Source organism: Armigeres subalbatus, chromosome 1 (assembly GCF_024139115.2).
Source record: "Armigeres subalbatus isolate Guangzhou_Male chromosome 1, GZ_Asu_2, whole genome shotgun sequence".
Classification (NCBI taxonomy): Eukaryota; Metazoa; Arthropoda; class Insecta; order Diptera; family Culicidae; genus Armigeres; species Armigeres subalbatus.
In genome coordinates, this window is record NC_085139.1 from 291,784,190 (window position 1) to 291,799,892 (window position 15,703).

The window sequence follows — 15,703 nt, forward strand, 5'->3', positions numbered from 1 at the left end:
GGTGGTGCGCATGGTGATGGGAATGGGCGTGGGGGTGCAGGTGCGGATGGGGAGGAGGCGGATACGGAAAACAGGACGGATTCGCTAGACTCAACCCTTTCGCTGCTGCTACCGTGACGATCTGTGCACTGGTCATGCCGGCCATGGGGCCCGCCGGGAACATCTTGTCCTTCGGTCCCAGCACGGTCGTGTGGTCCTAAAGAGTGGGGTGCGGGAATTGAAGGTGGCGCGGGTAAATAGAGGTGGAACTAAATCGAAATTTGGAAGGGCGGGGGAGGTCCGGTAGGCGTTGATGGCGCGGATGTTTGCTACTCACCACTTTCATTTTGGCCTGGAATTCGCGCAGTTTCCGTCTCGCTAGGACCTGTATGTGAGAGCTGACCTGTTTCCGCGTCCGCGTTTTTCCGGTTCGCAGTTTGATGTAGCGGGCTATCAGTTCATTGCGTCCTGTAATAAAAGAAGATGCAAGCGATTAGACAAGGTGATTCGATTACTGTCAGTGGTGGATTTGTAATGTCAAAACAAGTCGCAGCAACCACTGCCATTCTTTACCCCCGAAACGACCGACGCTTGGCCTACTATGCAAATGAGTTCGGTCCTTCCCACCAGCAAAGAAGTCCGGAGACACTTTGCTCTCACTAATTAATTTCTTCCAATCCGGAATGAACGATAGCGTGACAAAAGATGAGGAAAATTCCTCCCCCCCCTTCTGCCTCGTTGGCCTCTACCCCGGGCCATTAATTGTTATTTTTATCATTAACGTCTTCCTGCTGTTTCTGATGGTGGCGCTCAGCAGCATAACAGGCGACAAGGACGAAAAAAGTAGAATCCTTGCAAGGAACTGGCGCTGAGCGCTCGGCAAATAGCTGTAATTTGCTTCCCGTTTCTACTGTGTGTATTTTTTGTTCTCCGCTCTTCTGCCGAAGATTACACCAAGTTCAGGGTAAGGTAACTGCGGGTAACACAGGCGAGCACATTTAAAGAGTCCTTTTTTCGGCAAGATTTATTGCTGCCATCCTTTGCCGAAGGATCTCACTCTTGCTTCTTGCTCCGCGTCACTTCTCCGTCGTCGCAGCAATCGAGCGGAAATGGACACGGTTGGAAGCTAACGGCCGCCGTAGGCACGGGAAACGGGGCCAAGATTAAGTATTCCCAATTTTAATTATCGCTCGGTGCGCTTTGTGCTCCGATCCGGGGCGCTTTTCCGCCGGGATGACATTTCTTCTGTGGAGATTAAACACGGGATTTGACGATTTTTCATTTCATCATTTCATATTTGTCCGCATCCCGCGTTTAGGTGAATTTCCGTTCGGACGGGGTGAGTTCGTTCCTCACCATGACAACCGATAAACAAAAGAAGAAAGTTTGTCAATCGGTGTATGGGGAGAGGGCGGAGATAGCAACGAATGCCGGGAAGAAAGGCTGCAACGGTTTTCCGCATATTTTTGAAGGTCAAACTTTGTGCTGACTGGTGATAAAAGTTGATTCTTTCTACGGAAGTGAAATTGTGTTCTGGTTTCAACTACCGAGAGGAATAATAGCACAAACCGAATGTGTATTGTCATGGAAGATAAAGGAAGGCATAAAAGTTTTGCAAACAGAACCGAATGATTTTCACCGAGCCATGTTTTTTCAACAACCAAAAAAATATAGGCTCTGTCTAGTGTTCTGTTATTGATTTGTACATTTTCCGCATTTATGTTTTTTCTCCAAAGTTAATTTTTAATTTTTCAACCAATTAAGAACTCTTGTTTTTATCGTCCCCAGGGGGATAGGTTTCATAGTAAAAGTCTATTCAGAACTGCTACCGAAGTGAAGCCACGGCCTACTTGTTTTTAATTTGTACACAGATTGATGAAACACTTTCCCAAACTCCATCTTTTCACCACGTTCCTAATTTGCGTGATTCACCATCAGCTTGGGCCAAGTCATACGAAGAATTTCACGTCTTGTGAAAGATTGTGTGTGTCGGAAAATTTCCAAGGCAAATGCTTGGAAAAATTAAATTTCTTTTTTCTTGTTCGACCACAGAACGCAAAAAGATCAAACGCCCTCCGATCTAATGCAAAATTTGTGGCGTCGCTGCCGCACACCGGAAGCCCCTTCCCAGAAGTTGCGTCTCATCTCGTCAACCGAACTCTTCAGAACGGGGGAGGGGACTGACGGCACGGCGGTGGGTCGGCAAAAATCGAAATTAATTTTCTTGGTTCATAACTTTACCCAAAGGTGGAAGGGGGGTTGAACTGTTGAGGCTAGCTCCATAGAACTCCAGTCAGCAGGACGGGTTTCTTATTTTGAGTTGGCCGGAAATTCCAAACGAAGCTCCGGAAATGGAGCGCTGGGGGAGCAAATGGAAGCGCACTCTTTCTGGACTCGGATCACACAAGTTCTAGCCAAGTTCTGTGAAGTGCAGTTTTCGAAATTGAATCCACCCTTCGTTCCCTTGGCGTGCGTGGTCGGTCCTTCAGACCACCTGATTTCCCCCAGATGGGGGCTGCTGCAATGCAGATAGGATCCTTTAGGGCACACGATTGGATCCCAAATGCGTAGGCCTAGGCCTTTTCCGAGGAATGCCTGCTGTGAATGCTATTTGCTGCTTAGAATTCGATATTAATTGAAATAGCTTTCGGTTTTGCTGCAGAAGCAGAAGCCGTCTGTCTTATTTGTGTGTTTGCAGGCGAGGCAATGCATTTCCGTCTTTCCCGGGGAGTTAAGGTGGCGAGTGAAGGGGATATCGCATTCTATGCAATAAAACGCACAAAATTTTCCTCAATCAAAGAACGGAACGGACCGGGCCGTGCCAACTGGACGTTCGGAACGGATGTTACCCGCTCTCTCCAGACAATACAGCCAGGATCAGCTCTGACCTCGAATTGGGCGGCGGTTGGAAGAAGTTTGTGCAGCGAGGTGTCAGTCTTCACTTCAGGGGAAGGATCCGACCACACATTTGGGATGAATGGGCGAAAAGTGGGTAAAAATTGTCAATCCAATAGAAATGAATCACAACAACTTGCCCCGACAACAGAGTTGTCAATGCTCCCAAATTAAATTGGACGAAAATCTTAAAAAGCAAATGTGTTGGATTTCAAAAATTATTCTCTGTTGCGATTTGTCAAATAAAACAATATCAAAGCTTAATTTTTGAACAAAGTTGTGCCAACTATCTTTTTTCTAACATTTTGTGTCTTCTAAACGTTGTCGTAAGTATAACATTGATAATAAATTCACGTTTTGTTCAATTCTAGCCATGCTTTCATGTGGACTGGACCCATCGTCCAACCCCCCGAAGGATCCAAGGATGAGAGCCAGTAGGCTCCTTCTGCACAAAAGAGCCAAAGGCATAAATTTTAATGAACAAAACATGCATTTTCAAAGTCAACGCTGAAGATTTATACCCGTTCGCAGTGGATCCGGGGCTCGTTTGTTCACTCGACGACGTGTCCGGGGTGATGCTCTTAGAAAGTAGTATATAGCAGTGTTGTATCCCGTCCGCCCGGTCCGGGGTTTCCCCGCCCGCGGGAATGGAATTCAGTTTTTAGCTCCCCACGTCCTCCTTTCCAGGGCTCTGACTGCTGGGCGAGCGGCAGCAGTACGCTTTTCAACACAGAAGCCAGCGGCACTGCAAACCCGGCAAGAACAATAGGTCAAGAAGAAAGAGTCAAGTGATTTCCGAACGAAGCGCTTCTCTCCGGGAGGACACTGTGAAAAAACAACAAGTTCGGTGTTTGCAGACTTTCACGGGGGAAAAGCTTTTGAAATGTCAAAATGTTGATTCAAAATTTCCTCGAATAATCAATAAAAGCGACTTAACCTTTCGGGACTCACGATCCCTCACATGTTATAAAAAGTACAACAGACCAATTGTGGAATATTCCAAAATCTATGAGATCTGGAAAGTTCCAGTCTCCCACAAAGTTGTTCATATTTTCAAAAGCAACATAAAGAAGAACTATTTAGTTAATAATTCATTAGCATAATGGCGCTAGTGTACATTAAACCATCAGGAAAGTTGGATTTTGCAAGATCTGTGAGATTTCGATGATTGGTTCGGAAAAATTCTTGAAGAATCTTCCGAAGGATTTCCTTGAGAAACTTCCGGAGGAATTCCTGGAGGAACTTCCGGAGGAATTCCTGGAGGAACTTCCGGAGCAATTGCTGGAAAAACTTTCGAAGGGATTCATAGCAGGAATTTTGGAGGAGCTCCAGAAATATTTTCCGAACAAGAAAGACGTTTTGTAATGCAGGCACGAATATCTTGCAGCATGCTGTCAAACATCCAAACGTCTGATATTCAATAGACAATTGATATTCAAAGGAATATTTTAAACTATGTGTGTGGCCCTAAATGGCCGGAACGAAGTTATGACGGCGACTCCCCGTGGATGCATGTGCACGCCGCGGAGGTCTGACTGGAAGAGGCAAAATCATGGCTTGCTGCTCGCCGATTGACACGCTGATGTGTGAATCTATTATAACACGATGAAGGCATTTTACTCAAACCCCACACTATGGTTTATTAGGACTAAAGCATCAGTAACAGAAGTAAGCACACTTTCAACGCTTTGAGCCACAGGCGAATAAAATAGATTTGGGGCTATTTGCGCGGCGCACTATCCGGCACAAGAAAGTTTATGCAAATGATGTGAAACGGATGGCACGAGACTCCACCCCAGCTGCGAACGAACATTCAGCTGCAGAAAAGGTAGAATTGATGAAACATTTTAAGATTTTTTTTTTGACTAAATGTTTTGGTTTGTTTGCGAATTTGTGAAATAATTTTAAAAATAATTTTCATATAGGGAATAAAACACATATTCAGGTCTGTTTGATATTAAGCTGCCCGGCAAAATCGGAAATACATGTCGACTCGTGTCAAGTACGAGACACTAAAGACGGGCTTACAGTTGAGGTTGGAATGCAAATCTGTAAAGGTTACAATTAAATAGAATAATATCAAACTCGTTATGACAGGTAAAGACATTCCACTAAAAGAACTTAATATTTTTCCCATGAGAAATACTTCAAATGGGATACCAATATCACACAAAAGACTACTGGATGGAATATAAATCTGACAGTTCGGGACACCGGTTGCCTGGAAGAAGATGACGTTACGTCCGTCACAGGTTGTGCCAACTTTGCACTGGATAACAGTATCTGGTTTTGTATCATTCGCATCCAGTTATGGAGATGAAATCCACGGGTCCCATGTGTTTCTTCAGTGTCTCGGAACAAAGGGGAAGTCTGCGGAAACAGCCGCGTCCTGATGAGAATTGGACCTAATGAAAGCCGATCGTATCACATCCCATCGACTGCGCCATTGTCGTGGACTGGAGCGAGTTTGCCAGACTCGACCGCCCTTCGCAACAATGCACTGCACTACGATACAGCAATCATCTGGATCACGTGTTCATGGTGCATCAAAAGTGTACAAAACATCCGTTACGACTTTTAGCAACCTCAAAAAAAGATATGGTATAGAAATGAAAGCACTCGATCTAAGTAAGTAAACCATATTTCCTCCAACTGGCATGCGTCCGCTTCCCAGAACGAAGGAGCATAAGCAAAGATGGAATCAGCGACATGTCCTGCATAGTATGCGAAAATGCGAGTTATCAACCGCCAATGACGAATTCCCAAATGACAAATTTCAATTTAGGTTTTCCATAATTTTCACAATTCTAATCGTGATTTTCCTTTGAGAAAATATTCTGTAAGCCCGTTGGAGATTGTTACGAACAAAATTGCCGAAGGAATGAGGAGAATCCATCCAGCGGTTTTTTTTCTTGTTATGCGGATACGCACACAACCCAATAATTGTTACGTAATCCATCCAAAAACCAACATCTTCTACAGTGTTCAATCCTAACAGTAACCGTCCTTTCATGCTGGAGAACGTGGAAGCAATTGCAATGCGACCAGACAGACGAGCACATTGCAGTATTGAAATCGAAGTGCCCTTCCCTACCTCAGTTCCATATCTCGGAAAATGATAAGTTTGGTAAGATTTTGTCATAGTGTTTTATTATGATTTTGTTTTGAAAAATTGAATACGCACTTGATTCGAAAATCCAGAAGTTTGTGTTCAGGTCCATTATCCGATTTATAATGGTAGCATAAACAGGCGGGGGGGATTATTGTAAGTAAAAGTGACCTCAGACTGGTCACGAATTCTTATCATCATATATGGACTTGATAAGGTTTTAACAAGGTTAATCTTCGATCTGCAACCCGCTTTAACCGCTTGGTCATGAGGGTCGAAGGACAGTCCTCGGTTGATGGAGACTCCATCCGGATTGAATTCAGTTGCCCATAATTCTTGAGACTAGGGCCGGAGAGACGGTGTCACATGTTGCAAACACGCTCGTGGACACTTTTCCCGACCGACATAGTGAGACAACCGACGAGGCCTACTGATGCACTGCACTAATTGCCGCTTGGGCTCGGATATGCATTCCCAATGGAGTGTCTCCGACGACCACAAGCAGGATGTCGTCCGCATAGACAAATATGTAGATGTATATTTTTTTTGGGAAGCGATTTACATGAGAACCAGAAACGGGGTCACCTCTAGAATAGACCCCTGCAGGACCCCATTTTCCTCTGGGTAGGCCCTGGAGGCGGAGTTGTCGATAAAGCTGAACAGCAAGTTATGAACAGAAGCTAAAATGGTACTAGTAAAACACTAGTCCATCAGCTGCTTTGGTCCTACTGTGGTCCAAGTGCGGTTGAACGCCTTGGAAATGTCCAGAGAAAGTAGATCGACGTGTTTGTTGGTAGAAGGCGCTTTGGAGTACGTCTTCTAATCTGGCGAAATACGAACTGGTTCCATATCTTAGACAAAAGGCGTATTGGATGAAACCAAATCTTCCGTCTGCTTAAAAATCTGATTTTCACGCAGCCTACGGTTAACCAATCTCTCGACAACCTTTGGCACACAAGAAGCCAGTGAGATAGGTTTGTAATCAGCCAGCGATGTCGCGTGAGGAGATACTGTTTTTAGGGATTGGAATGACGTGGTTTGGACGCCACTGGTCGGGAAAAGCTTGGCTGGTCCAGGCTTAATTTACTAGATCGGCAGGGGGAAGGTTTTTCAACATCGAATATACAATTCCATCCCCACTAAAAGACTTCCCGTTGCTCGAAAGTTCTGCAGTGCCAGAGCCCTAGTAGATATAAGCCTTTGTAAATCGGCTGGGTAGCAACTTACCGATGCAAGTGATGGAAAATATCCCCTGAGTCAGGGTTACGACTTTTCATTGCAATGAGATCAAAGCAAGTATTTTTCGGGCCAAGGGAGAATCTGTTTTCGTGGTTTATGTTGAGGATCATCTTTCACCCATCAATCTTTCTCCAGAATTAGCCTGGGAAGATAAACGAAAAACTTGCCTATTAGATGAAAATCCTTTCTCGTTTCATCACTTTTACCTCTCACTCACTTTTCGCGAGAAATATCGCAGAACAATTACAAAATTGTATAGCCGCGCCGGGATTCGAACCCAGAATAGTAACAATAATAGCAGTAGCGATGCGCTTACTCTAGCCACACCATCACGCTATCTGTATGAAAGCGTCAAGTTATTTGGTCCACATAAGCTACTACCACTTGCATTCATGATGCCACGAAAAGACTCGAATATGAAAGAAAAGAGCAAACTAACGTTTGGTGGCAATCGAAGTGAGCGAAAAATGGTTATCACTCTCGAGGCTGTTTTTCTTTCCCGAAAAGCGATTTCTCCCCGAACATTTTCATGAGGGAGCATCCTGTGCTCCTGAGATTGAGTGAGCATTACGAACCCTGCCCTGAGTACATTGGCTACCTTCGACGGGTCGGAGTGAATCGGTGTGGATGGGGAAAAATCTACGCTTGCCACAAAGCACATTTCCACCATAGGAAGCAAGGATGATCTCCCACTGCTCCATTTTGGCATCATGGATGGTCGTACGACATTCGTAGTATGTTTGCTTGCAGTTCTCCAATGCACTTAACTTATTCTGGCTTTAGTGGCTCGACGTGTCTCATCCGACCAACAATGGAGAACTCTTCATCCAGGTCGAGTACTGGTTTGAAACGTCAAGGAATGCCTTGGAGAAGTCGGCGAGGGGCGTTACCATCGAATGATTCTCAGTCAACGGCACTATAATGCCATCGAGGCCTCTTAGTGACAACTTACTTCCATAGAGGTCAGGGACATCTTCCAGCCACGGGAAGAAAATACCGGCTAGTAGTAGTCACATTATTGGAGATCAGACCAACAACCATCCCACGTCGAATGGTGGACGTCCAAAACGACGGACGAGGACAAGTAGAAGCTCGCTAATGATAGAACCACTTGTTGATTAATGCCGGGAATCTCTCTGCAAGGAGGTGAAACTCCAATAACTGGGAGATCTTCACTAATCTGGATGTTATCGCAGCTAAGTGCCGGATTTTTAAACCTACCGTACATATCCACTTGTATTTCCATCCGAGGAGGGCTACGGTCGAGAACAAACTGTTATTCGTCAACAGTTAAATGTTTGGCAGGTTGTTGCAGAACTCGTTTATTTTCCACAGAGTGCAGAAAATAAACCTCCAGTGGAAACGTATGTGTTGGAAAGGAGGCGAGAGTATTGCCTAATTCCAACTCCGAAGCAGGTAGAGGTGATGATACTTCAAATGCGCTGCGCTGATCGATATGGGAGAGAGCGCTTTAGGAGTTCATTTGGGTGACGCCAAGAGCGTCCAGAAGGGCACTGTGAAGGGTAGGAGAGTCTTGACTGTTCGGGCCAAGAAGGAATTTGGGTAGGACCATTAATAGGGATAGCTGGTTCTGTCCATGACATGACGGGTCATGACGTCCGGTCTACCGACGCCGTGACTATCCAGGACACCATCGAACGCGGAAGTCGGTCCAAATTTTCCGGTTGCGGTAAAGTGTTCGACCCTAAGGCTGCCCGAATCAGGTGATAAAATTTTAGACCAACATTTGAAAAGGGCGTAACAGCCAAAATTTATTCCTTCTGATCTGAATTCTACATATATAGCTCCACTGTCAAAACTTCCCCATTATTTAATGCTAGTTTTATCGCAATTCTGCATTAAAAAATATTCACGACTTATTGTTTTTCTTGGCTTTTAATGATTTTAAAAATGAAAATCAATATAGGTAACAAGATTGAGTCTAGGGGGCCCCCTTAGCCTAACGGTAAGACGCGTGGCTACAAAGCACGACCATGCTGAGGGTGGCTGTAAAACATTTTCAAGCATGATTCGTTCTGAAACCGCTTTCATGTGATCCATAATTATGATATTATTTGCTTACTTTTTTTTCTACAAATCTTTTGCAAAATAAAACTTTCGATTGGGTTTAAAACTAGTCCAAGCAACAGAATTTTCACTTTTGGAAAGTTAATAAACACTCCACAAATATTTCACGCAATCGTTTGCTAAAAATGTTAGACAAAAAAACAGGAGCGTCAAAGCTTACGTAAATTATGTTTCGTTTCCAAATAAGAGTGAGATCTCGACGAATACACCAATCCATAAAGACATAAAAGGTTATTAAGAAAATATAGCGGTTGATTTGCATTTCTTTTTTATCTGATCTGCTTTACGCGTCGCAAGCACGTTGTAGTTCTCAAAGGTAGCGTTCTTGCACCAAGTGGTGCTCTATTAAATAACAAGTACTGACACCGCCAGTAATCGTACTTCATTGTTAGATGAATGCAACAGGCATAAAAAAATACACTTTTCTGTTGATATTGAACGCATTTCCAGACGATGAAAAGATTTACATAAGCTGTGTTGGTAAATTCAACAATCGCCTTCGATGACTGATTTTGATGAGTAATTCACGCAAATGTAGAACAGTTTTTGTTGCATAGAAATTCGGTTTGTTGACAACAGAGATATTCAAAAAATAAATTTCAATTCCAGTACGGTGTCCAAGCTGTTCCAAGCCAAAAACGAGATGATATTACTATAGGAGATGTTTTTCCAGGAAATAATAATTGAATTCCTAAATGTTATTCTAGGTTGCCAAATGATGTTACTCGCGACGAAAAATTCTGTAGGTTATTTGATGGTAAATTATCTTGCAACACTAAGAAAGCTTAAAATGGAAATAAATACTAGGAACGGAAAAGTCAAACATTATCGAGACTAATGAGAGCGCAACCGGTGTTCGCTCAAAAATTCTTGCTGGACTTTACTCCGAATGTTCATCCAATAGCAGGTCCAGTAATTCGTGCAGATCTACTTAAAAAATATTTACTTTAAATCTCCCATATCCTTTTTGAAGAAGAGGTTGTTTTTTTGGGAATTCCACCGAGACTTGCTCAGACTGATTTGTACTTCAGTGGTTTTTCCGGTGATTCTGCAGGACCTCCTCTGGAAGTTCCTTCAGAAATTCCTGCAAAAACCACCATAAATTCTTACATAATTATATCCGACAGTTCCCCTAGGTCATCTGAGTTCAAAATTAGTTACAATTGAAGTATGCCAATGTATGTTCATATTTAAAATAATAAAACAAATAAAAGATAGTTTGAATTATGTTTGCCCGAGATTTTTTGAAGGTGAGAAAAAATAATCTCTTTTTTCTCTAAAACTGTTATTTCTATGGTTCCTTGTCCTGGTTCCTTTCGTAACTTCTTAAGCCCTTAAGCAAAGATGGCAAGAAGCAACAAGATACCGAGTTCAAAACTTTTCATACATCTCACCGGGGACACTGAAATCAATGAAAGTGCTTCCATCTGTTGCACAAAAACTCAAGCATTTGTAACCAGTGGTGTGTTGATCTGTCCAAGACCTTTGAGATTTTCGTGTTTTTGTGTTTCGTAATATAGTGTTGTACAAAAATAACAAGAAACTGTTTAAACATGTAGGATGGACACCACCCAACACCCACTGTGCAGAATGCAACCACATCACGATAGTTCCGCTACTCACCAACAAACGCCACAAAAAAGGATATGGATAGTCAGCCATTGTGGGTGGTAAAATCGAGGCTGGATGGGTGGATGAGTTCCTGGTTATCGAGTTGAGCGACCGCCATTGCAAGAACCATTAGTTCGCAACTTTTGTATAAAAAGGGCGTGAATGCGACTACCAGTTCCTATAAAGGAAACCATTAGCTATTTTAAAGCAATATTAGCGATATAAAAACGGAGTGAGAAAAACGGAAGTGAATATTGGGAATCATCCAGGTTATACCATCACTAATCTGCTCCTCGATCATCCACCGCCATCGTTTACCGCCAAAAACTTACCCCATCATCATCCAGGACCCCGGTATTTTACCGTCGAAATTGGTGTCAGCGTTAACGACGTTGTCGTTCATGGAAACACCAACCTGGCGACCGTGTGAAAATCCGCAGTGTCGTTCCGTTGACGTCCTGTGTCTGGCCAACCAAGTAGCTACTCCCAGTGCCACAAGCTAGCCGACAGTGTTCAGCGGCCATTTTGTAGCAGTCTGGACTAACGGCAGGAAGAACGAGAAGTAGGTGGAACGGTGGATCGAGAAACGGGGCCCCGCCGACGTGTGACCGTATCAAAGTGGGAGAGAGTTGAGGTAGGAGATAGGGCGTAAGAAAGTGGGAAGACTGGTACCTGTGTGCGAAGACGTTAATAAAGTGGGAGTACGTTCAGCAAAAGTGTTTTCTTGGCCGCGATAATCAAGCGCGTACGCCGACCCTGAGGCATTGAATAAGGGGGGTCTCATTAGTGCTGGGTAGGGATCGCCCCATTAGTTACACATTAATACTATTTTTGAAGGTTTTTGTTGAGAATGTAAATATAAAAAAAGAACACAAACGTCAGTTACACGGCAACATCATCTGTGTTTTTTGTTTCTGCAACGAGATTGATTCGTGACTTCTGTTTAGACATATTTTTCTGATAGCTCCTTACTTTTTTCTTTAAAACTCTGTTCTCCTTCTCCACAATAACAAGTCGCTCCATAGATTTAATAGCTCGTTCCACATCCAATGCGTAATCATGAACATGGACCAAATAATTATCACGAGCCTTCCTTGTATTTTCGTTAGTTTGGTGTGTTTCCTGATCGATGTCAACATTTCCCAATTCAACTTCTCCAGCAACGTCAATTCCGTTATCCTCATTTTCGTAGCCTAAATCCATCGAAGTTGGTTCTTCGTTCGATGAAACATATATTTCCATCGGAGTTGATATTACCTACTGCTGCAGGATTAACTGGGAAAAGCGATGACTAAAGCTAAAATGGATTTAATAGCTGGACTTTGTTATCATTGAGATTTATTTCTTTGATTTGTAAAAGCAGAGTAGGCAAAATGCATCGAGCAGATTGGACTGCTCTTATTGATACCTGGGTTTTAACAAAACTTGGTCCAGTTCTCCCATCCTTAAACATAATTTATTATACGTACATCATTAAAAGAAAATAAGATTGGTAAACATCTTGCCAGTTCACTTCTAAAGAAACTGTTTTTGGCCATCGCCTTGTATGAGTTGTTTGCATGGTGCAATGGCTCAGCTGTTATTGTTTTATTTTGACATTTCTTCAAAAGATTATCGATTAAAATTTGTTTTTGTTCACTTGGGGCGCTTATCGTGTCTCCGTAAAATCATAGAAGTCGGGTTGCTTCCTTTCATCTTTCCCTTAAGGAATATCCTCTAAAATTCCTCAATGAAAAAATGTTCAAGAGTTTCACAGTAAAATCCTCAGCAAATTACCCCAAGAATTTCGTTTTTCGAGTCCTTCGAGAGTTTCTATATGAATTCCTTAGAAAACTCTTGTGAGAATTCATTTGGGAATTTCTTTGAGTATTCCCCTGGGAATGTCTTTGAGGATTTCCTTGGGATTCCTAATCGAACTCGTCTGAGAAATCCTTTGGGATTTTTTTCTATAAAATGCCCAGAGAATTTATCTATAGCAACGGTTCTCATCCTGGGGTACATGTACTCCTGGGGGTACCTTTGCTGGCCCCAGGGGGTATCTTGGACAGAAAAGATTAATGGCGGATGTATTACAATTCCAATAAAATCCTACTGATAAAGTATTCATTATTTTTATTTCAAAAACTTTGCATTCTATATAATATGCATGGCGATCAGTGAATCGAAGACTTTTGAATCCTACCCACCCCAACCAACACAGTTAATACACTGGCTATGGGACAAAAGATCAAAAAGGGAAAACGTCTTTTGAATAACATTTTAAAATCTTCCATGTAATCCACCTGATTGAGACAAAATGTTGAAGAATATGTTAAGAATATGCTTTTGAACTAAAATCATGAATCTTAAGATTCAGAGGCCTCCATTTGAGATATATAAATGCCTTTTTCCGAGAAGTTTAGTAGCTTCGTTGCAAGAGTCTCGAAATGCTTCTCAAGTAGCTCGTAAGTCTTCTTTCAAGAGGCCTTTTTTTCCATTCAATTGTTCGTTCGGTTCAGACGCCATTACACAGGATGGACATATCACGTGGAATCCGTCCAACTCGGAAGCAAGCACATCCGTCACCGCCGGAACCAGCGATGGGCCGATAAGGACTACAAGAAGGCTCATTTGGACGCACGTTGAAAGTGCAACCCGTTCGCCGGAGCCTCCCACACCAAGGAAATCGTGCTTGAAAACGTCGACGTCGAAGCCAAGCAACCGAGCTCCGCCATCAGGTAGTGCATCTGAGTGCAGCTCATCAAGAACGGCAAAAAAAAATCATCGCCTTCGTACCCCGGGATGCACTATAGGAAAGTGGTGGCCAAAAATCGAAAAATTGACTTGCTTTGAATGACGTGTCTTGTATACCATTTGAAAGAAGGATAATTCAAACCTAGATTCCCAAAATTTCAGCCCTCTGTGATGAAAACTCATTGTGCCACAGACATCAAACTTGGAAAAATTGTGAAAATTGTAAAAAAAATGCATCTCAAACAAATGCAAATTTCTCAGCGAATAATTTTGGTCCAATTTTGGAAATTAATACACCGTTGGAAAGATAATTGTCTAAGCTTTAAAATGGGTACTCTGTTGAGCTTACACGGTTGATAAAAAATAGTCAACAATGGGTAATTATTGAAAAAAAATGTGTTTTTTGTCTAAGTTGGACTATATCTAACAAGCAGGGCCGAGCAGTCTCAAGAGACCACCACCAAAGTTTAGTTTGGGGTCTATACTATCTGCGGAACGAGAATCCAGCTGCGCATAGCTGCGGCTGAGCGCCATTTTGGCACGAAGTCGAAAAAATGGATTTTTTTTGTTAATAACAATTATCGAGCACAAACAAAAAAAATCGTACAAATCAAATACTGCTTTAAATGTGGAACTGTTAAATGTCAAATTAAGTCTTAAAAATGATACACACTTAATTATTATTTTTGTCAAAACCGAAAATTATCATTCCATATAGAAACGTTATCTACCCAACCACAGGACTAAAAAGTTTTCAATGGTTTCACGATAACCTTGGTTATAATTCTCTGATCATGTGTTATTTTACAATTTGTACCAACTATACTCAGGTAAATTTATTTTCCTAATAAATATTATCTACCTACTTGCATTAAAAATGCACTAGACGAATTAATGGATGATGTTGAACAACTTGATGATGATTTTGCTCTCGATGAAAATGTAGAAAATGAGTAGAATTGCTTGTCAATTTGATTTAGTTTTAAGAGAGAGTTAATAGTTAAAATTTATCATAATTTATCAATAAAACTTAGGTTTTATTTTGTACAAAACAATGAAATTTATTTCTTATTTTGTGATTTTTGCAGCAGTGAACACGCATGTTGACAAAAAGAAGCGACTAAATTGATGCCGTATTTCTTTGTTTCGCGATGAGATAAATATATATTCAATGAGATGGAGATCGAAACAGCTCCTTTATATTCACCCCTGCAGTATGAAAAAATGGGGACAAATCATCAACTTTGTTAAAGATGTTGATATATGTTCAGTAAAAATAACGGAAACATATTAAAAAATAATACATTCGACTAGTTTGATTGATTTATTTGTACGGAAAAAAATATTGCCATAGGGGGGGGGGCGGTCAGATAACTTTGTGTGGGGAGAGGGGGAGGTTCGGAAGACAAATAATTCTTCACCAAAATACCTGATTGATAAAAGAATACTCTTATACGACATAGTTAAAAAAATGGGGAAGCGGTCAAATCTTGGTTAAGGGAGGGGGTCTTCCACCTCCACTTCCCCTGTTTAATCTTATACATAGCAAACTTATTCTAGTTTTAATTTGCATTTGAACTGCCCCTAAAATTAAAAACAATCGTTCAAGTTTATTGTTCAGGAATACGTAGCTCATTACTGGTTTAAATACTAGTTACACCTTCCGGATGCGATGAAAATGCATAAATATGATTAATTATATGCTAATCTTACTAGAATACTATAAAATAATGCGGAAAAACCAAAAAAATATTTTTGGCCACCACTTTGTATGGAGCCGCCCCATAGTGGGATGGTTGCCTGGCACTACATTGAGGAAAACGACGAGGTCCTGGTTGCCGGTTTCTGTCGTAAGGGTCACGACGTCGCTGACATTCACGGAGTTCGCCTCAAGCAGGTGGCCAACGTTTCACTGCCGACCATGTACAAGGAGAAGATGGAACGTCCATTGTCGTAAAAGAGGAAAAAACAAATCCGCTGGAGGAACTCTCGGGTACGCTGTGGATTATTTTACTTTAAAATATAATGTTTCAAGTTTGCTTAGAAGTA

General features: G+C 42.0%; 1 protein-coding gene and 1 pseudogene across 4 annotated transcripts in view; one reads left to right on the top strand and one right to left on the bottom strand.

The window, feature by feature from the left end:
* The window catches only part of LOC134207722 (protein scalloped), a 601,300-nt gene that overhangs the window by 20,036 nt on the left and 565,561 nt on the right, over positions 1-15,703 (bottom strand). For all 4 annotated transcript variants that reach the window (XM_062683563.1, XM_062683561.1, XM_062683562.1 and 1 more), the window contains one exon: positions 317-447. In XM_062683563.1, coding sequence (XP_062539547.1) covers positions 317-447 — 131 coding nt within the window. The remainder of the gene's footprint in view (positions 1-316; positions 448-15,703) is intronic.
* LOC134219153 (small ribosomal subunit protein uS12-like) lies at positions 2,686-15,611 on the top strand (annotated as a pseudogene).